Source organism: Numenius arquata, chromosome 2, assembly GCF_964106895.1.
Source record: "Numenius arquata chromosome 2, bNumArq3.hap1.1, whole genome shotgun sequence".
Lineage (NCBI taxonomy): Eukaryota > Metazoa > Chordata > Aves > Charadriiformes > Scolopacidae > Numenius > Numenius arquata.
In genome coordinates, this window is record NC_133577.1 from 121,624,184 (window position 1) to 121,648,337 (window position 24,154).

The following is a 24,154-nucleotide window of genomic DNA, read 5'->3' on the forward strand; positions in this document are numbered from 1 at the left end:
CTGTAGATTCCTAGCAATTCCAGAAATCTAGATTACATTCCTTAACTAAACAGCCCAAGATTAGTTTGAGCCCAAGTGATTTGTAAGATCTTGGAAAACTCTGTTTCCAAAGACTAAGTGCAAACTGGGACCCTCAAGCCGTTCCCCTGCTAGGTGACAATGCTCTCCTAGCAAGTGTCCCTTTAATTTTACCTATCCCATCCCTACAGTTACTTAGCCCCCACTGCAAGGTATGCAAACAAAAATTATGTGTTTGGACAAGCCACAGATAGGAATCTCTCATTAAAGGCCCCACTAAGCACTTTGCAGAGCCACAACTCTGGCATACATACTTTTCCCTTAAGAGGATCGTGCTACCTGAGGATTTGCCACTCCTGTGCCTCGGCCACCAAGGGATTAATTCTTGAACTGGGCTGACTGGGGTCAGGGAAGTTTGCAAGCAGGGCTGAACAGAGGGATGGCTTTAGGTGCATGGCTGCTCAGGACAAAGAGCACTTTTCTGTGGGGTGTTTCCTTTCACTGATGCAAGCAGAGCCCATGAAGTTCATACACATGTATTTCAGTTTGTTCTGCATTTCTATCTATAGCTGATGGTTTACAGCTGCCCTGGTGTTGACATTTCAGTTTAACATCATATACCACACACACTAGTTTCCCGAGGACAGGAGCACGCAGGTGTCGATTACAACTGATGCCTGCATTTCTAGTAAAGTCTTCCCTGAAAAACAGACAAAGTAATCTTTCCTGAAAAGTTTTGCCTGGGGATAGCAGAGTTTACACTGCATTTGAGATTTCATGGCCTATGTGAATGAAAACTCACAGGAGAAAGCTATGAACCTGCACTAGACCTGCTATGCCTTTTGCAACCTATGCCTTCCACAGAATCATAGAATGGTTTAGTTTGGAAGGGACCTTAAAGATCATCTTGTTCCGACCCCCTCTTCCATGGGCAGGGACACCTCCCACTAGACCAGGTTGCTCATGTCACTGACATAGAATCATAGAATCATCTAGGTTGGAAAGGACCTTAAAGATCATCTAGTCCAATCATCAAGGTAACTCTGATTAAAAAAAACAACAAACAAACAAAAAAAAACACATACAAAAAAAACCCCCACATTACTAACCTATGTCTCTAAGCACTATGTCAACCCGTTTTTTGTCGGACATCTTTTGTCCTGGAACAGTTGTTGGATGACTGCTGGCTCTCCACCCCCTGGGCAGCAGAGTGGCATAGCTGCAGCCACTCTTTGTCACAATAAGGGATATTTGCATAGATCTTGCCCTCTGACCACCACCGGGTGAAAAATGCTGTGCAAACATACATCACTGTCATAGGATAAGGCTAAATGTTCTAAATAAATTTGGAAATAAGTACTCAAAGCTCAGGGTCTATACAGTGTTTGCAAAAACCATAGATAAACAGACTGCATGGACACAGCTGTTTGTTGTTTTCTCTTGATAGGGATTATAGTTTTAATTTGTAGGACCTGCTTTCCTGAAGAACTGGCTGTTTCATTTTGTTAGCGCAGGTATCTGAGTTTTAGCCTGGAATTTTCAAACATCTAAAGTAGTTTCAATCTTCAACACAAAGAGAAACATTTAGAAATATGCATCTTTAATTTTTCTTTTTCCTGAAGGAAAGGAAAATGGAAGGCGTATGTCTGACCGACAGGTTCTGAGATCCTATAAATCCTAAGCCAGAAATGACAGAAAAGATGATACTATGTAATTGTCACGGCGTAGGTTTGCACTCAGACATGAGGATCACAGTTCTTTCTTGCTTCTTAAAACCGCCATCCTGCCCATCTGTTTGCTGAACCTTTTACTTTGACAGCACTGAATTTGGTCTCTTCCATGTAACTCTAACCATGAAGAATCCTATTTCACAGAATACAAACCCAAAACATCGCTGCACTAAGAGATGGGAATAATGCCTCATAAGACGATTTTGTTCACCATTACCTTTAAAAGCAGTGACTAGAATTCAAAAAATGAGGACATATATTATTTTCACTCTAAAAAATAAAATACCTGATGTTCCCCACAAAGTCTGAAATTGCTTAAATGCAAATTCTAGTAATATAAGTCCTATTGAGCAAGAGTAAAGAAATGCTTTTAAAAACTATCCAGACCTTTGAAAAGTAAATACTCTGCTTAAGGGACTACTGTACATTTTGAGAGGTTAATTCTTATGTATCACATAAGATACAATATCTCTATTACTTATACAGCTAGCTGTTAGTCACAAGTCTGTTTTGAAAACAGTGAAGGGCTCCTTCTCTCTGTGGGAAAATCGTAACTGACTGTGCTTTTTTCGAGATTTATATCTCCTGTAATTCTGCTGCCTGAGGTTTGTGCATCATCCAACCTGACCACTCTTGCCAGGCGCTAATGACTAGCATGGAGAGGGGGGACAAAACCTGCCTTGTACCTGAAAAGTGCACATGGAAAACTGAGTATCATTTCAGAAATTATTTCAGCATAAGAGATTATGAACTCCACTTCTAGAGTTTCTCCTCTCTTTCTTTGGATAAACATATGTTTGTATCACTATCAGCACTGCAAACCACCCCATATCTAATGCTATAGATTCTCGGGGGTTCTTTTTGCTCCATATATTTCCACTTCAAGAGAAAATTACAAGCATGTAACATGACCGGTGATTCTATTTTTATTAACAATCTTAGTAGTTCTTCTCACAAAGTACTCTTACATCCTCTCAGTAAACTTCTTACATGCTTAATCCGGTTATAGGCCCTATTTCTTATCCCCAACTTCATCCCACTAAATAGATAGCTAGATGGATAGAGAGATCAAAAGATCCATAGATAGATAGATAGACAGACAGATAGGTAGATAAAGATTTTTTTTAGGAAGGTAGTTTCCTAACACAATCTAAATGCATTTTTTTCCTTATCTTTTGCTAGGAGCTGCTTTAGTGTGAATTTTCCTGAACAAATGCTATTTTTTGCTTCATGTAACTTGATGATGTAAGATACAAGGATGGAAATATTTTCACATAATCCCAATATGGACCTGGTTTAATGTTTGTGGAGGCTGATGGAAAAATCATCTGATCCAATTTTTTATTCTATTTAGAAAATGTATCTAGACTATAAAAACACAAAGGTGAAAGTAGAATACGTAGATTCTGTCCTGAATGAAGGGCGCAGAAGAACCATGTAATCATACAGCCACAACACCACTCCTGCGCTGTGGGTCCTAAAGGACAATATCCATGAGAGGAGACTACCACCTCTTCTGTCTAATAAACACCAGGCTGGTAAAATAAATTCAGCAGAAAAGTTCTTCCCACTGTATTCAGCAAACAATATGCTGAAGGCAGACAGAAACTAGCCAGATCTCTAGCCAACTAGACGAAACATAGTGCTGCAGTGAAAAACAAGTATGGGGGACTGAAGAGAAAATAAACTTCTAATTATTAGATGCACAAGCATTTTTAAAGAAGCAATTCTTCCTCCCAACCTGGTGGCTTATACCTCAGCAGAGATAAGTTTGCCTACCACAGTAGCCACTGGTTGCAGCTAAAGCTGTTCTCAGGTAGCTGCATTATCGGTTTATGGTAACTGGTTTGCTCCTTTGGTAAATCGCAATCAGATCACATGAGTTCACACTGAAGAATACTCAGTTTCCCTTGAATCCAAAAACTCAAGCTCATAACCAAAACTACTAGGCTTCAGTGGGATCTGTAAAATATAAAAGAGCTTCTACACAGAAGGTGCATCAGATGCAGTTTGGATTTTCAGGAATAAAGCTTGAGATTAACTGTATCAAGTTAGACCTATCCCTGAATACCTTGTTCCATACCTGAGAAAGCATCCTTTTCTTGGAAAAATCTTCTACCTAAAATTGTTCTTCCTTTTCTTAGGGCCAGTCCTGCTATTTTTACCTATCGGCTCTCTTACTTCTTTCAGTGGGTTTGAATCACTCTTCATAAACCACCTAAGCAGATGTCCTAGACCTGGCAGAAGCTTGCAATAAATTATAACAATTTAAAAAAACAGTAAAAAAAACATAACTAGGGGAACAGGTTGTTTCTTATGGCTGGGTATAGGGAGAACAGGTTACCAAAAATAAAACCTTACATAAGCATAACAAACCCATGCTATATTTTGCTACAGAATTTTTCACAGACAGGCCACATGTAACCACTACAACTATCATGGGAAAAGTACTACTGCCTTTCTGAGCCACATAAAGGCACTGACTTCACTTGTGTTCCTCTGTTTAACACAATGTTTAATACCCTAGAAGCATATTACAATCCTAAAACATAAAAATCAAAGCAAATCAGTATCAAAAAGGCTCTTCATCACATGCAACTCACTTGTCGCAATTAAATACCAAATTTTAGGATCATTTTCTCTTCTCTGTAGACTGTGAAAAATTTCTATGAATATTAATGGCAACAAAGAAGAGAAAGAATTTGAGATGCCTGCCTACAGCCTAACACAAAATGCGTAAGTTGTCTTTAATGCAGTGATGCAGCTCTTTCTTTTTTCAAATATCCTAATTAGAACTGTTTGCAATGGTAATATATTAAATTTGGCCAATTAATTTTTAAGAATTAGTATTGTGCTGACCTCAACAGAAGCACAAATAAATGTACATCATGAAAATATTACTCTGCATTAAAAATACTTTTATTGAGCACTATAAACATTCAGTACCAGGACAAAAGCATTTCTCACCACGCACCTAATTTCTGTGTATAGCAAAGTAAACCCCAGATAATCAGTACACTTGCAGTTAAGTCTCTCCTGAGGAAAAAATCATAGGAAAGTGCACAGTTATTTATGTCTGAGAGTGTGTTCCTTCATCTAAAAACTGGAGACTGTACTTACACCTTGTGTCTGTGTTTTCCCCAATGAGAGATTGCACCATTAACTAAACTGCTAAAAGAGGGGACTTCTTTAAAAAGCACTTTTCTCTCCTTTCCATTGCAAGAGCCATTCCTGACAACTATCATTTCTGAGACATAGTTGCTTATGATATTCTTCAGACTATAGGATAACCTGGTTTGCTAATAGTTTTTAAGAAAGCTTGTATTGAATAAACTTATAAACATTTAAAAGAAATACCCTTCTGGAGCTTAGTTGGTTAAGAGAAATGCTAAATCAGTATGTGCTGATTGCTGAAGCCAACTGACTTCTATATTTAGGATCCTCCTTACACCTGTCAAGAGACAGAGAGAGACAGCCAGTGAAACAGAAAGTGTGTGCACCAGAGCAAGCAATCCAGAGACCCATCTCTTGTAGCAAGGAGCTAAAAATAAAAGCAACAAAGAGCAATAACGAAAACAGAGGAAAATCTTATTATTTATATTACCCTGCTGCTCTTTGACATGCTGTCAGCAAGCACTCGGAACACGGTACGGACCTCATTAGTTATCAGCGACTCCGGCTTCCCATGGGAAGCCGCAGCGATACTCCAAGCTGGATGCAGTCCAACTGGGTCAAACCTGTGCTTCTCAGGTGGATCCCTTTCCCTGCCGGTCCTTAGCTGAAAGCACGGGGCCTTTGCAGCAACATTTTCATTCCAAAGTGAACTCCAGCAAATATTGATCCCCGTGCTTAACAGTGGCACTGGAAATGGGCTTTCCAGCTTTGATTGGCATCTGTCTGGATCAAATCTCCATTCACTAATCTGACAGCACTTCTTTGTATACTGATGATTTGTAGATACATATGTGAACATATCAAAATGAAAATCATGTAGGTTTCTTTAGATAACACTATGCAACCAATTAATAAAACAATCCTATTGTAAAGGCTTCAGATCCCTCTCTTTATTTTAATAACAGAATAACAGAGTACTGCATTCCAAATAGAAGGGCACCCAGCTATAAGAGGAGCTCGCTTTCAAGTCATGGATGCTGTCTTCCTCTCACCTGAGCTGCACCACTCCTTTCAAATTTTTAGTTTCCCAGTAAGCAGAAATATTTGAGTTTATACAGATTAGGGATAAAGAAACAGCACTGCTGGGGAAGTAGGGAAAATCATGCTATTTAAATTTACACACATACCCCTTTCAAAACCCTACATGGCAATTCCTAAACAATGAAACTGAATTTCACTCCCCCTTCCCTGACTCATATCGCAACAATCCAAGTAATCTTTTACACAATATCTGATTGGCCACCAGATTACCTGCATTCTTTTTCAGAAAAGGAAAGAAAATGGCCTTTAAGTATTCCCCAGCGTTCAACAAACTCTACCAATTACTGGCCAAGCTTAATTTAAGTTTCAGTAACTATTCCTTTCTCAGAAAGCAAACAAAAAAACAGCCTTTTTTCCCATGAATAGCAGATGAAATGCATATTTATTTATTAAAAACTAATGATGCTCATGTTTGGGGGACAGAAAATGCTCAGTCGTCATGAAAGATGTTAAATACCCATAAATGTGGGTGTTTCAGTTTGGACACACAACACAGCAACTGCACAAATGCTTTTGAATCTTCTCAAAAGTAACCCTAATTATTTGCCTACCAGCTAGTTTTAACGACTAGTCAGTAGTTACGCTTAGTCCATCTGCTGAGTGTACGTAAGTAATGTTTATATAGATATTAACTTTAATTATACAGTGGCAAGAGGCAAATGAATACAAAACCACGTGGAAGATAATGAATGTAAAACCACGTGGAAGATAATGAACTTACACACAGCTCAATAAAGAACCAAAGGCACATGGACGAAATTTGTATATGATCAACACATGCATACAGGAGTTTCATCTACCTTAACATGACAGAAATAATAACTTCAAACTGTATCGGGCAAAATTATGGCTCTACTGACGTCAACATCAATTTTGCAATCTACATCCATGCCTCAGTTTAAAAGGCAGAGGATTAAATGATTCGATACTTGCTGGAATTCAGATCCAGAGCAAGTTGTTGTGCCTGGCTTGGTGCAGAGTGGTGCCACTATGCATAGTGCAGGGCGATTAGTTAAGGCAGAGCTAACCATGGGATACGCCTAAGGTCACACAGTTACCAGCGGTTTATAAAAGGACTTCATAAATTTAAGTCTGAAGTTTAGTTTATGTTTTTGAAAAGCTTAGTGCTTTTTTTCTTTGGATGTCATGTAGATTAATATTCAATCATTTGTAATTCTGCAGTTACAGAATATCCTACTAGTTATTACCATACGTTGTAGTGGCAAAGTAAACTACTGCTGTATAGTATCAATAATAAAGCTAGTACATAGAAATAAGGCAAAGCATGTATCAAACATATCACATGCTACTCCCATCAAAACCAGTGCAACCCCAGTGAACTCATACAAAGGATGTCAGCCTGAACAGCTGTCAAAAATTCATTGAAGCTGAGAGACAGAAATTTAAGTCTTTTCAACTGACCACGGTCTGAAGACAGAGCAGGACCATGCTAGATGTACTGCAATAAATTACTGCAACTAGCTCCTATAATAAACCAGCTGTGCCCCGCCCTACAAATATTTTTTAATATTATTTGTAGCAAAACTGGGCTGTCCAGAAATATTCACACGCAAAAACATCTGCAGGGAGAGATCTTTGAAGCTTTATGAAGTCCTAAAGGGTGACAACATACATTTACAAAAGACTCAGAGCCTTGTACTAAGTATTGGGCAAACTACTAAACTACTGTTCTGTCCTATTTGTCACCAATGGTGTCACCTATGGCAGAGGTTGTGGGTGGGTGTGGTGTGTGGTTGTGGGTGGGGTTTTTTTTGTGGTGTTTTTTTTTTGTTTGGTTGGTTGGTTGTTTGGCTTTTTTTGTGGTTGGACTCGATGATCTCAAAGGTCCCTTCCAACCATGAAGATTCTGTGATTCCCTTGGGTACTAAAGCATATAACCATTTGTCTGCCTGCATTACGTCTGTCCTTCATTGATAACAGAAATAAACACATAGGAGAAAAACTTACAGAAAGTGATTTGGCTGTCTTGCATCGTGTTAGACACACACCAGTATACATAATATTAGCCCCGCCATTATTTGTTCCCCTACAGGTATTATCAGAGAAAACCCTCAGGAGACATAAAATATATTGCTTTATCATTACTCTGCACACTGTTACTATGCCAAACCTTCTGTCTAAAGATCTCTGTCTCATAAGCTTGTGTCTTACGGAATCCATAATAATATGGGGTTTGATTCTTGATTGGAGCTTCCAAGTACTATATAATAAGAACAGAGACACACATATAGGATGATTCCACTGCTGCTGTTTGAGGTCTCTATAGAGGAACACTCAGTCAGTGGTCTGAGATACTGCATCATTCACATATCCTAAATGGAATTGTATACATTAAGTTCAGCCATATTATAAAATATACTGAGGAATGCATCAGAGGTATAATAAATGATGCAATAGATTCCATTCTGTGCATAATTTCTGTGACTTTTTTGAAATTCTTTTACCACTACACAAAAATCAGGGATGACAGACCATTTCCATGCAGCTTTAGCATTATTTTTCCCATAGCAGAAAAAAAACAAGCTTAATTTCATTAAAAGATGTGACCTAAGACAAAAATGGACGTAAGTCATCATCACAGTACTTCTCTCGAGCAAGCCGGCAACAAAAGATGTCATATATAGAAGCCTTTAAAATTATACACAAATCTTTTACTGAAAGAAGTCTTCAAAAATCAAGTAAGAAAATATGTTGTACCAGGATAATTCCTTCAGCTGAACTAGCTAATGTAGTATTTGATCCAAAAATCTGAAAGTCAAAGTCTACGGTAGAAATGTTTTATTGAGAAGATACTATGACATGATTTCATACGTCTACCTTGTAAGTGACCTTAAAAATGAAAAGGGTTTGGAGTTTTTTTATTTTTAAAAATGTAACAGTTGGGGAAAAAAAAACAGTTAAGCAATGCAGAAAGTACTGCCCAGCTCCCAAGTAATACAAGAGAGAGCATTTGCTCTGTCAGATTTCTCTTCAGTACAAATTTAGAAGCTTAACAGTTCAGCAGCACCACGAAAACTTCTAGAGAATGAAGCCACAAGCTACCTAGTTGTACTATCAAGCCATTGTGTATATTTAATCTGAATTTTCCTTACCTTAAAGTCTGCGAAGTAGCTGATAGCCTCAATAGGCATTCATCTTTACTGTAATTCTAATAGCAATTTCTATTCATGCTTTTATTCTGCTCTGATATGTAATAGCAAAAATCAGCACTTACACAGTGTATTACACTTTGAAAGCATTGCCCAAACAATTCTCTATGCCCTTTTGAAGAATTCACAGATGAAAGAGGAAACTGGATAAGGACAGAAAAAACACACCCTGAAACTCCTGTTTTATTTTTGTAAATAAATTGCTTGGAAGCTTTAATCCAGCCCTAACTTACAGCTTTGAAACCATGTGAATTCAAACCATGCCTGGTTTTGAGATGCATAGAATGAACTCTTCTTCTAAAAAAAGTAAGCATAGCAATGATAAGGCATTACATTTGTATGGAGGCAGACAAGTAGTGGTGAATTACTTCAGTTGAGAGAAAAATCAGGTGGCCATTAAACTGCTGGTTTTAAAGATCCTGAGAATTTTTTTACTGTATCATTTCAGCATCATTTCAGACTCTCAGAGAACTACACAAACAATGCAAAATAATGATACTTCACTGTAAATAGCCCTTATTTTTGCATTGATTTTGTTTAGATAGACATTGAGTGCTAAAAAGATTGTGTAATTGCTCCATTCTGAAAATAGACAGCATTATCAGCCAAGAAAATCTTGATTAATTCATTATCCAATTTTCCCAGGTGAAAGAAATGTCACATGGAGGGCATGTGTCTGTGTCAAATCACATAGTAACAAACCACAAACTGGAAGCTATCTAAATTACTGTTGAATTAGATGCTCCATTCCACATCAACAAACAAAACTCTCTGCCTCATACAGTCTATATTTGCCTATCACATATTTGTTTAAGGACTTTGGACTGAAACACACTTACAACACTGCAAGTTGTTTTGTTTTAAAAAAAGGATTTATTTTATTGCTTTGCAGATATTGTAGGGATGTTTCATTGTAGGGATGTTTCATTGTAGGTAACGCAGAACTATTTTATTTTAAGCAGTCTTTGAAAGAGGCATTTTGCAGATGACCCCTGGCTTGCAGGTTGCCTATTTGGTCATTAAGAAAGCCTTGAACAAATTCTATCTAAATACATGTCATTAAGTGTCAGTATACGAAATTCGGATCTGGTACACCAGAAATCTAAAATTTCAGGTACTGGTGAAATCTCTTAAATTAGGATATGGTTGCTCCCAAAATCACGACAAGAGTAAATCTAGATCTAGACACAAAAGAAGCATGACTTTCTTACCCATATGTGTAGCTAGAACAGTCGTCATTTCTGTGGTATACTGTTGATACTTCCTGTTTGCTAATTTTCAGGGAAAATACAAGCTAGGAAATCATTCCTGCACTGTGAAGGGCTATACCAATTATTGAAGTCACACAGCACAAAAATCACAGGATCAGCCAGTGACTTCTCTTTCTGCAGTGAAACTATGTCCTAGCAAGAGAAAACATCCAAACATATCTCAAAAATATCTCTTTGCCTAAGGTATCTTTACCATAGTTTTGGGTTCAAAGGATAACTTTTGGCTAACACCTTACTTTAAGTTCTCAGAGACAGATGCTTCTGCAATCTCTCCATGTTGTGGAAGTTATTACTAGGTTTTCATTTTCAGAGACAAGATGTGTCCTTTGCACCTTTAACAAAGTTATCTACAAAATCCACCTATCATGTTAGTCTTACACTGGAATTGCATTTTGAATAATTAGCTATAGAAAAAAAAACCAAACTCTTAATAAGTCAAAATTATATAAGCTGTAGATAAATAACTGAAATAAGAATTCCTCTGCGTTGTAACATGTAAGGACATGCAAGCGTAATTCTGCCCTTGTATATCTATTTCATATCCTCAGTGAAAAGCGTTTCCAGCAGAAAAAATAATGCCTAATTTTGTAACTGAAGACAGGATCACAATGAAGATGTACAGAGAAAACAATTTAAGGCCATAAGGCAATTTCACTATCTTGCATTTCTTAGTTTTCAAGTGTTTAGCTTTACAATCAGGTAACTTACTTTTAACTTAGATTTTTTTAAAGACTGATAAGCACTTTATTCTATAAATAGATTAATCCTATGGAGAGTAATAGGGCAATTGTACAGTAGAATACTGTTCACTAAAAAGAAATAGAGCCCCAGGTAATTAGATACATGGAACAAAATATTTAATCACTGGTGTTTAACCTGTGCTTGTGAAGCTGAAAGCCCCACTGCTGAATACATAAGGTCTTAACAGAAGCGTGGCTATCTACAAGAACAACTGAACATTTTTGTGCAAAACTACCTTTCAGGCAATATATGTATTTTATCCTATAAATCAATGGAGTTAAACAAAGAAAAATCACTATCAGCAAAATAGCTGCAGGCAAAGTATTCTATACATCCACTACAATATTCTTTATAGCCATTTGTTAATTGTATCTCTCACTATCTATGTGACAGGTGCTTTTAATCCAAATTTTGCAGACTGGGAGAGTGTATCTATACTAGGAACACTTACATAGCAGATGAGTAAAGATAGCAGCTGAATGTTTCTAATGGCAAAGCAGCTATCACACCAGAATTTCACCTCGTGTTCCCATAAAGTACCAACATCATCCTTCAGAGTAAATCCAGCTTCACTGGAAAAAAAAATAAATATTAAGTTTCTCTGTAAATTTCTTGCTGATTTTAAACCTGTTTATCTGAAAAATCAAGATTTCATACCAGAAGGTGAACGAATTATTGGGTTGTGTATAATTAGAGGTTAAAGTAAATTACTTCTATCATTCCTACTATTCCAAATTGCGGTGCCAGGATCTAGAACTAATTGCTTAAAAAAAAAAAAAAAAAAAAACACACCACACAAAAATGTCAATTTGTGAAAGCCACTTACAGTTATCCTGCACATTACTCATTGTTGCAGTATTTCAAAAATGAAAGCATTTCTTCCTTGCATTTCCATATGTATATAAAATTGTGTTTGTTCCTAATCTGGGGGAACATTTTTCAATGCCTTCTGGCACATTAAGAAGTTCCTTTTCATGTGGACACTTGCTCAGTGGGGCACGGACAATGAAGTGGTGTCAGAGCTTATCATTTAAAAGGAAGACAAATGACCACATCTGATATCACGCATGGTTTCTTTGTGATATCTTACTATTCCCCTCTGTATAGCCTAATATGATCATGTATTACATTTTATTTTATATAATTTTTACAATCAGGCCTTGACAGTGATGACTCATTCTGTTGCGATGAAACCTGTATGGATTTAATCAGAAATTATTTTATGTGGATTCATTCTCACACTTAGGATTTAAATGATACAGGACTGATACTTATTTTGCTGAAATTACACTGGTGCAAAGAAGGATGAAATTGGGCACCTAATCATTTCCAAAGACATTTAGAGTATACCCTGAGACATACTCTTAGTCATGCAACAAACCAATTAACCCTTCATGTATTTCTAATCAGTCAAAAGTGACTATAAGGACCAGATTCTGCTTTCAGCTACCGCAAAGCTTTTCCCCATGTGTATAGTACAGTGAAATCTCCTTAGGATGTGTTCCTGCACATATTAGTGATCCTCTCCGAGTTTATATATATCTACCCACATAATCTAAAATATATTCACAAGAGATAGAAGCCTAATCCAAGAAGATGCTAAGGCAAGAAAAGTGGCTTGGTAAATAACAAAAAAATTGGTAAGGACTACACTTGTTTCTATTCATAGGAAGCCAAAATAATTACTATGAAAACTATGCTACTCCTACTTGAAAACTTGATAGCCTTGGCAATTATCAAGTAATTAGTGATTGCTAATGAACATCTTAGGCATTTTAGTAGTCTATGGACAGAAAAAAGTTGATGCCGGACCACCTAAATAGCACTAATTATATATTTTTATGCCCATCTTTCTTACAGAAGCAGGACACCTTGCAATATACAACACATTTAGTCGAGCAGGATGGCAATGAGTTATCATTCCCATTTCAGAAATGGGAACAGAAGGAATAAAACCAGCAGTAGTCAGCAGTGCAAAAAAAGGGGCTAGCAGATCAGGATAATGAACTCAAGGGTCATGAGCCCTTGGCTAGTATCATCCCCACTTATTGCCTCTGCTTTAAGTGGAAGGTACAAAATATTCACAACACAAATTTCACATAAACCGGACATCTACAGTTCCAGCTGACTGCAACAGTGAGAACAGTGATTTGCACTGTGGCAAAGGAGTGCAACTACCACACAGCGCTGGCATGAGTCACATATGCTGGCTTCTTTTCATGATACTGTCTGCAGATTTTTGCTGACTCCTCTTAGTTTCTAAAAATGCTGTTAAGCTTATGTTTTACAATCTGTGTACATCCAAGAAGTACAGATCGTAGGGATAAATTTCTTCTAACTCTTCAGATCTCAAATTACCAAAAGAAGAAGATATGGTGGTACCTTTTCTACAAAGGTTTTGTTTAAAAAAATCCACCTTTGAGAACCAGGTAAACCATCCAGGAAAGATTTGGTCATGCAAGTTTCTGAGTTAAGGTGCAAATATAGCAAAACATCTTAATAAACACGGCTTAACAGTTTAACAACACTTTTCAACTACAGAGGGCTTTAGAGGCATTAGCTATCAAATTAATCTTGACTATAAACCCTTACCTGACTAAATGCTAATATACTGCAGTTTCTGACCTTACTGAGAAATTAGTGTGCAAAACTAAGATACAGAACTTAAGAAATAATGCAAGGCAGATAAAGGGATGCAGATAATAATAGAGATATACAATGATAAAGAGCTCAGCCAAGATACACGCAGTTCAAGATGTACATCATAGAAAACAAAATCAGAATATTTCTGATTAAATAAAAGTAAATTAAAAAGCCTATTACATCTATTTTATTTTTTTTTTTAAATTGGTGCCACTGAATGGATTTATGAGAAAAGTCTCAGATTAAGAAATACTTGCTGTGTTAGGAAAATACACACAAAGCTAACAATCCTAACAAAGGAAAACTTTCCACAGAAGAGGATGGTGCAACAAAGCTCATTGTTCACTTCACTCAATTTTCGATTTCTCTCACCATGCATTCCTACATGGATGTCTCTTCCCTTTAATGTGTCTTTAAAAAAAAATCTACTGGCCTTGTTACACCTAGATGTAAAAAGAATAAAATTACACCTAAGGCTAACATAAAATATGGACATTCAATAACCTCTGCAAGAATTATTCTAAATACTGTCTGAAGACTAGTATACTGTGTACTATATTTTAGTCTAATTCAATCTACTAAAAGAAATCAGCCATATACTGCAAAAAAACAGCATCTGCATTAACATCTGCATCAGAATCCATAAAATTTCTGGATTAAACCCATAAAACGGAGTATCAAGAGGGTATCTCACAGGGCTGAGCACTCCCCCAGTAAAGAATATCACCTCCAAGTATGGGGCTGTATTTAGGATCCACAAGACCTCTACCAAATAGACAATTCAAATCCACACTGGGGGAAAATGATCAGTGGGAGAGTTTGTTCAGCCATTTACAAAATAAAACATTTTTCCCACTAGTCCATATCACAATATCATAAACCAAAACTTGTCTTGAAATGGACTGTTGAACTTATCCCTCCACATTTTGACTAGTCTAACGGGGTGTTCGACCTACATGTGTGGGAGTAAATTATTCACCTGTAAGAGTGGAGGAAGGAATAGTAAAAACCCGAATTTTGCAATTCATACTTCTAGTTACCTCATTATCATTACTCTCCTCCTTCTTGCGGTATCAATAAACTGGATTCTTCCAGCTTAGACTGCAAAATGTTTCACTTAGTTATCTTTGACAGAACAGCCCCTGTGATTCAGTTTCCTCCTAAGGAAAAGGTTTGAATTTCAAATCGAGAGTCAACCCAAACCAGGTGTGGCAAATTTCTACTCATTCCAAGAATGAAGAAAACTTCCCTTTTAGTGGTTTGTTTAAGACTACCTTAGCGCAGAAAGAAAAATACAGCACGGTATTAAAAGTGACAATTGAGAAAAATGGCACTTGATTTAGGCCCTTGTCCTGCCACCCTTACCCAGAGAACTTTTATAACTTTATATTTATGCCTATTTGAAAGAAGATTTAGTCCACGCTTTGCAAAAGAAAATAAAAGTCCCAGCAAAGACAAGGGAGGGAGAGATTATATTGCTGGGGAATGTTTTAAGCTCTAGACCAGTCTAGTGGGGAGCCGCACACGGGAAACAGGAGCACTCGAGTTAAAAGATTGTTTGGTTGAACCAAGTCTAGCTTTTCCCCTTTAAATAAAAATTAACATAATTTAGCATCAGATTGCTACAAAAACTAGACTGTGGACTCAGAAACTCCTTCATGTTCTTATTTACTTCACAAATCAGGTCAAAAGTAAATCAGAATTTATCATAATGGGTAAATTTGAGAGTCTTTGCTCATAGACTTCAACTGAAACTTTATATGCATGAGGGCTAAAGAAAGGACCACTGATCCAATATACACCTCCATGTTAAAAATAATGATTGCTGGGAAAAATTTATTCTTAGCCAATAAAATCCACAGGACATATTCTTTAAAAAAATCCTCATCTTTCTGCATTCCTGGCTTAACATTCATGGCTCTGGAGAAACAGAGCAAATTTCAAAAATGAAAAGTGCTTAAATCAGTATGTAGAAAATCTGTTATCAAGTCAGACTATAGTTCTTGTCCTGACCAACACTCAAATGAGAAGGAATGAGAACATAATTTAAGAAGAGGGTGAAAAATCCAATAAAATATTTTTTATAATAGTCAGCAATATTATGACTTCATATTCATATTCTATGGGTATTTCAGGCCTGCCTCAGATTAAAAAAAAAAAGTCTGATTTTGAATTACTGTAATTAACTGCAAAAGCTTGCTGATTTGTTGATGCAAAATAATGTCAATCTTTTTCATAAACTTGTTAGAATCTTCATAAATAAATAGCAAAAATTATACAAGGAACAGAAATTTGGCTCTTTGTCTTCGGTTTGCTGTTAGGGAGCAGAGAAAGGTGTTGTAAGGAGGGACATAAGAGAAAAAACGTGGTCCTTTCCCTAACATCATTAGTATAACGTTACCAAACAGTGAGCCATGTTCTTGTCACAGTGTGCTTGTGAAAAAGCGCATATATTCTACATTTCACCCTGAAAACTTATTAAGTCTGGGAGGAAGGAAGGTGTGAAATGTTGAATTTGCTTAGAAGCAGAGTAGGTCAAAAATAGTTTGGAAAGCACTGGAGAAGACAAATCCCTCTTGAGCCGAATAGCTGCAGGCAAATGCCATTAATTTTTAGCTATTAAAAACTGCTGAGGCATATTTTGAAAATCTTCGCTCATGCACTGAATTTTTTTTTCTGAGAATGTCAACAAGACTTTTTAATTTCAGCAGCATAGTCTGGCCCTAAGTTGAGAATATCCAACCCATGAACATTACTTAAGTATAAATTCAGTTGAGGGTGATTTCACTATCAGTGTTACATATTTGCATTTTAAATGTGAGCCACTCCTGCATCACTACAATGTGCATTACACAGTACTGCTTGACATAAAAATCATATTCTTCAAACAATATTGATTCCAGTTCTCTTTTACTATAGGAAATCCGGAGGGAAAGAAGAATCACAACACTCTGTAATAGCCATGACCAGTTGGCTACAGTAAGCAATGGCCTAACTGATGCAAAATCCAGCTCTTGGTCTGATCCTATGGAACAGCAGCATTGCACAAGATAGGTTTGAGAAAAGTTGAGTAGGATCAACTTCAGTGTAACAAGAGAAATAAATCAGAGCTGTAATCCCAAAGGCAAATTATTTAAGTGTTCATTGATACCTGTCTTGCAGCAGCTGTATATGGAATGAAAAAGCTGACGCAGGAATGGTCTAAGAGGGATCCAAGACGGCGCTAAGAGTGATCCAACGCACCAGCACTGCCCAGGGGTGGGAGCAGAAATGCAGTTACTATTTTGTACTTCTTAAGTTCTATATATTTTCAAGGTGCTAGATATGTTTTACTTGGACACCGAGGACACTGAGCTGTCATTCCTTCTGTAAAGAAGTCTGATTCAGCATTCATAAAAGACATAAATAAAGGATGGCATCTGGCTTTACCAAATTATAGCTATGGTCCAACAATCTTATTCCAGTGGTACATTCTGGTAAATCTTTTATTCTGTTAAAGCAGATATTTTAACAAGGCACTAGAAAACAACATTTTTCTGTAGTCCATAATATCAGCTTTTGCCTCTAAGGTCTTTATAAGCACTGTAAGCACAACATGCGTCCCAAGCACATCGGGATCAAAAGCTCCTCTACTGCTAAAAGAAGTACAAAACAATCTGGGGCCCAGTTCCGCTTCTGCTATGTCCAACAACAGAGAGAATGAGTCATTTTTCTCTTAAACTACTAAAATGTTCCTAAACCACAACCCCTGTCTTGCAGAGGTTTAAGTCAAACATTGGTCTAGAAGATAATACTACCTTGGTTAAAGGCTTCTCGCAGAAGGGAAGAATAAAGGCACAAGCGTGTCAGATCACAGTTATCAGTGGGCAACTATAGTCTATTTTGCTTCTTTGTTACAAAAGATTAAAGTAATAATACTTTGACGGTGCTTCCATCAATTTAAAATGCTCTGCTAGATAAATATTTTTTAAGATCTGTACAACAGGCCTTCTATTTAACAATGAATACATTTCAGACTAATGTGCTGCCAAGCTCCAGCTCTCTTTCTAGCAGCTGAATTCTTGGATAAAATCATTTTGCAGGGTATGAGCAATGCAGTTCTGAAAATAGCATCACTGCAAAATGAAAGATGGCAAGAACCTCTACAATGCTGATTTATTTCAATGAAATTTCATCTCTTATGATCAGTATCTATTTCGATGTTTTCAGCTGAATTTTCATACTTAATAAAATGTAAATCTATAGAATTTGTTAATTTTGAGGCCCCAGCATAAACATCTAAGAGTGAAACAAACAAACAAAAAGAAAAAAAAAAAAAAACACAAAAAAAAAACATTTGTGATTTACATCGTAAAATATGCAAAAGAGAAAAATGCTTTGTGGATACAAATAAGTTGCATTTATAACCATCACATGTACAGAGACACTCACAAAAAGAAACCAACACCAATCAACAAGCTGTTACACACTTATCTTTAACTATATTTCTACCAGAAGAAAGGATTGGAGTGATACTTTTTAAAATACCGGTGGGTTTATGCATCTTGCGTAATGCTCAGCATTCAGACATGTGCTGCTGAGAAAACACTAAGAGGTGATATTGCACTTCCCTGGTTCTAAGCACCTCTTTTGGCTTTCTTTCCAATTCACTGGTAGGAAGGTACACTTCAGCATATTATTTTTTTCCCAATAATGAAGATTTTTAAGTAGATTGGAAAATACCATCTTCAAATGAGAAAGAGCCTGATATTTTACAATCCATTAACGCAGCTGTCTTTTCTAATTAACATCAGCAATAAAATTGGCATTCTTCTATCACAGACTTTACGCTAAAAATGTGATTATATGTATATGAGAGGTGTCAAAATCCCTAAGTCTGACAGGAGAGACAGATGAAAAGAACACATCATAAATCCCTTCTATCTACATTTGGTCACCGATTTCATATAGAAAGCGACGCTGTGCACCAAGTCCAGCTACATTCTCAGCAAGACCCACACTTGTTAGGTCCATGTGCAGAAACCAAAAATACGAATGTCCCAGTTGTGCAAGCTCTAATTCATATGACTAATATAGATTTCCCTGACTTGTCCTAATGACACCAAAACAGTAAGGATGATTCATGCAAATGAAAAATGGGAATACACAACTTCTTTTCTAAATATTTCCTAACTGCATACAGATATATATATGATCATATGTATATTATTTTTGTCCTCTGTAGGCTATTTTTATCCTCAGATGTTTTACACCAACTGATCTAAGTAGCAGATCTGGCTTGAATACAACGCATAATTTAATCTCTACATACAGAACAGGTGACTGAGGAGGAAAAAAGGATAAAAGATAAAAGAAAGAGATAAAATGAACGGGGGAGGAAAATTAGAGAAAATAAATTAAAAACAGGCATTAAGCTATCTCCGGAATGATGTAATTACAGAAACAGCACCATTGATATTGAAAGGCTTCATCTGTAGGCTCATCAAAATTAAAATATCTGTTTTGTTGTGGGTTTTTTTTTGGTTGGTTGTTTTTTTTGTTTGTTTGTTTTTTGGTTTTGGTTTTGTTTTTGTTTTTTTAACAGACAGGTTTCTTACCAGGAAGCAATAGGTACATCTTTATATTGTATGTTACTATCAGTAAAAATACCAACTCTGCTAAGACATACGCTGTCAAAAGTATACTTAAGAATTACAAGATATTTTTAAACTCCAGACTATCTGTTTTGATGCAGCATAGATAAAAGAACAGAAATAAAGTGAGTCCGATGCTACGTTTAGCAGGAAACATACAAACTACAGTTACTTAATAGCATTTTTTTCTTAAGTCCGTATAGGTGCGGATGATAGATAAATATGTATGGCTACAAAGAAAGAAGTGCCTTGCCTACTGCGTTAGCAGTAGTGTGGTTGTAGCGACAGGAGTACTATATACAACAATATTCTCATGTAAGTTCAAAATACCTGCTGTGTTGTGTGTATAATGGAAGTATTTGGGGTTGCTATGTTAAAAGTAAGAGCGTGACATCCTATACCAACACCCCTATTACATGATACAATGAAAATGACACATTTTAATGAAACTTATTATGTATTATTTAGTAGCTAAACCTTATAGCTAAAGATCAAGACATAATTATGCTATACTTAAATAGTTCATTAAAGAAAAGTCTACAATATGTGATGAAATATTTCAACCCAGGAAGCAACAAATGCTATTATACCACCTGCTTAGATTTTTAATGAAAAATTAGAGCTCCCATTTCATACAGCACAGTCCTTCACTTGAAATTCTCTATACATTTCTGGGTAAATATACTAGAGCCTTTTTGCTTGGTCAGAGAAGTAAAATTAATCAAATGACTGAGATTTTACCAAACAGGCGTTGCTTAAACCTTCAGCTAAAAATGTTTCATACTTGTACACTACTGTATTGGTGATAAAGATTTCTGGATGTTTTAGTAAAAGCAAGTGTTAAAATATTTACTGATGCAGAAGGAACAGATGACTGAAGGAAAAGTGATTGTACGGTAATGAGTTGTTGATGAAATCATGAAGTACATAGCCCTGAATATGCACATTTTTCATACAACAGCTGGGAAATACTGCTTCCTCAGACCAACTTTTTAACTAAGAGAAAAAGAGACTGAAAATAATGGGGAGAAAGTAGGTAGCTAAGAACATTATATCAGCAAACCTTCAGTTCTTCAATTATTAATATCCTTTCTTTTCTTTATTCTCTTCTGTCATTTTTTCCTAATTTTAATATTCTTAAAATATAATATCTTTCACATTAAGGGCATTTGCGTCACTTCTCTTTGTTCTTCCCCATTTGTAATTTAAAGTAGGAAACAAAACACCACTGTCAAGTCTTAAAAAAGAATCCAAAAATTGTTTTCTCTTTCACCTGTTACATCATTACTTTTTGCAAAGCAGCTCTTCCTGCATCAACCTGTTGTGCTGTCTTCTAAATGAACTAAGCCTTATTTGCACTTTGATTTAATTTCAAAAGGGAAACATTACTATGAAGGATGGACAGGCGCTACAGATTGTTTCTACAATATTTCAATAGAATAATAATGAGAAAAAAGAAAGCCAACAGCAAGTAGATTGTGTAGAACATGGAAATGCTATTGACGAACATAATATCCTGAATTACTTAATCATAGGTATAGTTATAACTAAACTTGTATTATATAATATGTTTCCTTGTTGACAATTTCTATTATCCTGCCTGTCAGCAAAGGTAAATTCTGCAGGGAATTAGCAAACATGGTCAGAAGGACAAAAACAGTTTTAAGGAAATATCACGTCATGTTATGCTAAAAAGTGATCTAGATTTCTATTTGAAATTATACAATGTACTTTTTATATAGTATTCTTTTAATTTCACTAGGTTCCATATTTCTTTCTCTCTTAAAACTAGAAAAATCTATGTAGAAGATAAATTGTAATTAGTTGTGTATGATAACCTTATCAGCTCAATAAGAAACAGTAAATACAGGAGCTCAAACACAAGAAAAGCACTGACTTAAAAAGCCCTGGCTTTGTATTTTGTCACTCTTGCTTCTACATTGCACATCTTACTAAATTGTGATACGACAATATTTTAAAAGATAATTTTCCCTTCAATGAAAAGCTAGATTTATTCAACTTAGAAGGTATTAAGTGGTTGTTTTACACTTATCTTTGTATTCCTTTCTTTCATTTAACAGTGAGAGCATCCCTTTGAGTCTTTCATAATGGAACCGATACTCAGAACTGAATCCAATTATAACAACCTACCAGGAGTACTAATTGGTGTGAACGCATTGCTGGTAATTGCTGTAAACTCATCCTTCTGCATAGGATGAACGAGGGCAATAAATTCTACCCAGCGTTAAACAATAGGGAAGACTACCGTTAGCACTGCTTTTCTTATGTAAAATGTATTAAAGTGAGTCATTCACTTCAAAGTTACCTACTGGTAGCTTTAACCCAGATTTAGGGACGAAGGTAAATGCCGAAAAAAAAATAAATATATATATATAAAAATAATAATGTGAGGAAGAAAGAAGAAAACACAGTCATTAGTCCATAATGTTTTGTTGTGGGTTGGGTTTTTTTTTTTCCAATCTGTAGGCGAATTTCAAATATGATGTATTAGCTTATTTCTGCCTTTCGTTTATTGCCTGCTCTCATGATGCGATCTTTTCACTGCTCTGGGCAACACTTTCATGCTAGTAAGTATGCAATGCTTCAAAGATTTCTATCTTACGGCTCCGCAGAAGAGAAAGCTGCTTGCACCGAGAGCATCCCTCAGCTCTGGCAAAGGGGATTTCTGAGAAGTGAGGATTTGCAAGGCCGAGGCTGAAGAAAACAGTTCTTTACTTGGGTAGCTTTAAGCGTGCCGAAGCCCCTCTGGTGTAGCACACGCCTGCGCACACCCAGCCACCCCCCCACACCCCCCCCAGGCGACCAGGGACAGAAAACAAACCCTGCGACTGTCAAAATACCCGTGGTGTGCGCTGGAACACGGCCAGGTAGGAGTGAGCTGAAGCACAGGCTCAGAACTCAGAGCAAGGCTCGCCTGCCTGCTCCAGCCGCCGGCCGCAAGAAAGGCGAGGAAAACCTGCCTTTTGCGTGAATTTGAAACGAAATGGCTAAAGTTTTAATTTTTTTTGTTTGTTTGTTTGCTTGTTTAAATACCGTTAAAACTCCAGCCAGGCTGAAATAATCTTTGTGGGAGGAGGGGGCGGGCTCAGTGTAACTCGAAACTTTCCCCTCAGCGCGGCTGAGCTGCCGGGGGTATATTTGGAGCTGGGATCCGCTCTGGAGCGGGGCTGTGAGGCAAAGCCCTCACCTCAAAAGTCCCGCCGCCGGCCGCCACCGGGGCACACTCCCCCGCGGAGAGACCTTCCTCTAACCTGACTCTTTCCCAAGCAAAACCAGCCGAAATCCCGCAGTTTCACCTCACCGCCACTTTCCGCCCGGACTTACTTTGTATTTCCCCTTTGTATTTTCGCCGGCGCCGCGCTCTCTCCGGCACAGAGGTGCCCCCCCCCGCCCTCCCCCCCCCGTCCCGGCGGTGCTCCCACCCCGCCCCAGACCCCCGGTGCCCGCGGGGACTTACGTGGTGGCCGAAGGGAAAGGTCCCTCCGAGGAATGGTTCATCACCAGGGACTGGAAAAGTGTCAGGCTAAAGACTAGCAGCCAGCCAGCAGCCATCTTCCTGATCGAAGATCGATCCCCTTTCCCCAAGTCGGCGAGACGGCAATAATAATAAATTCAATTATTGTGTGTGTGGTGGTGTGGGGGGGGCTGTTGTTTTTTAAAGCCTCCTCCGCTCCCCCCCCCCACCCCACCCCACCCGCCCCCTCGCAGGAGGCGCAGCCCAGAGATGTGCGGAGAAGCGGGAGCGTGGGCGAGGGTGGGAAGGAGGAGGAGAAACGATGGAGATCTGTGGGTGGAGAGGGTGAAGAGGAGAAATAGAGAAGAGAGAGAGAGAGATACTCTACTCTCTCCTACTCCAGCAGCAGCTCCGGCTTCATCTGATCCGCCGCCATCAGGGCTACTTTTGTAACAGATCTCCGCTCACTCTGTGCGTGTGTCTCCTTCCCTGATTTATTCCCCCGGTTGCAGAGCAGAAAGAGGAGGAGGAGGAGAGAGGCAGGCGGGGTGGGGGTTCCCGAAGGAAGAGGAGGAAAGAAAGGGAGAGAGTTGAAGACGGGCAGATCGCTCCCGGCTCCTGCCTTCCCTGCCGGCGGCGAGGGAAAGTCGGGGCGGGGAGCGGGGGAGGGCGCCGGGCCCTGTGGCGGCCGCGCTCCTTACAAGGCAGCCGAGGAACTCCCCGGGCCGGGCAAGGCCGGGCCGCCCCCCCCCCGCGGCGTGCCGCACCTCCCCGCCGCCCGCACCCTATTTTTAAAACCGCTTCGTGCCTTATTTTAATTCCTCCTCGCTGTTAAGCCGCAGCCTCACGCAGCCCGTGTGCTGCCAGTCTGGGCTGCGTGTATATACATATTTATATATAAAAATAATTAATTAATTATTTATATATGTATGTATAAACGTCGGTCGTTCCGCTGCTGGCTGTAGAAGCGCTCCTCAGCGCGGAGGGGCGAGCGCAGCGCGGTGCCGCTCTCGCAGCCGCTGCGCGCCTGCGGAGCGGAGCCCGGCGGAGCGGTGCGGCGCGGCCACCCCAGCCCTCCGCAGGGTCCCGTCCCCGGCGGGTCCCCGAAGCGCTTGTGGGAAGCGGGTCCCCGGGGACGCGGCTGGGAGCCCTCAGGCTTCATCCCCCGCCCCAGCCGCATCTCTAACCTAGGGATTCATTTCAGATTCCTTTGAAAATTCGGTGGGCGAATTCCCTCTGCCGTCCTTTATTTTCCCCA

The 24,154-nt window shown here is 38.3% G+C and overlaps 1 protein-coding gene across 6 annotated transcripts in view; it reads right to left on the reverse strand.

Annotated features, from left to right (window-relative positions):
• CACNA2D1 (calcium voltage-gated channel auxiliary subunit alpha2delta 1) overlaps positions 1–23,297 on the reverse strand; it is a 420,472-nt gene extending 397,175 nt beyond the window's left edge. For all 6 annotated transcript variants that reach the window (XM_074144315.1, XM_074144313.1, XM_074144316.1 and 3 more), the window contains exon 1: positions 22,900–23,297. In XM_074144315.1, the coding sequence (XP_074000416.1) occupies positions 22,900–22,994 (95 nt within the window). In that variant the 5' untranslated portion in view covers positions 22,995–23,297. The remainder of the gene's footprint in view (positions 1–22,899) is intronic.
• Positions 23,298–24,154: the final 857 nt, after the last annotated feature.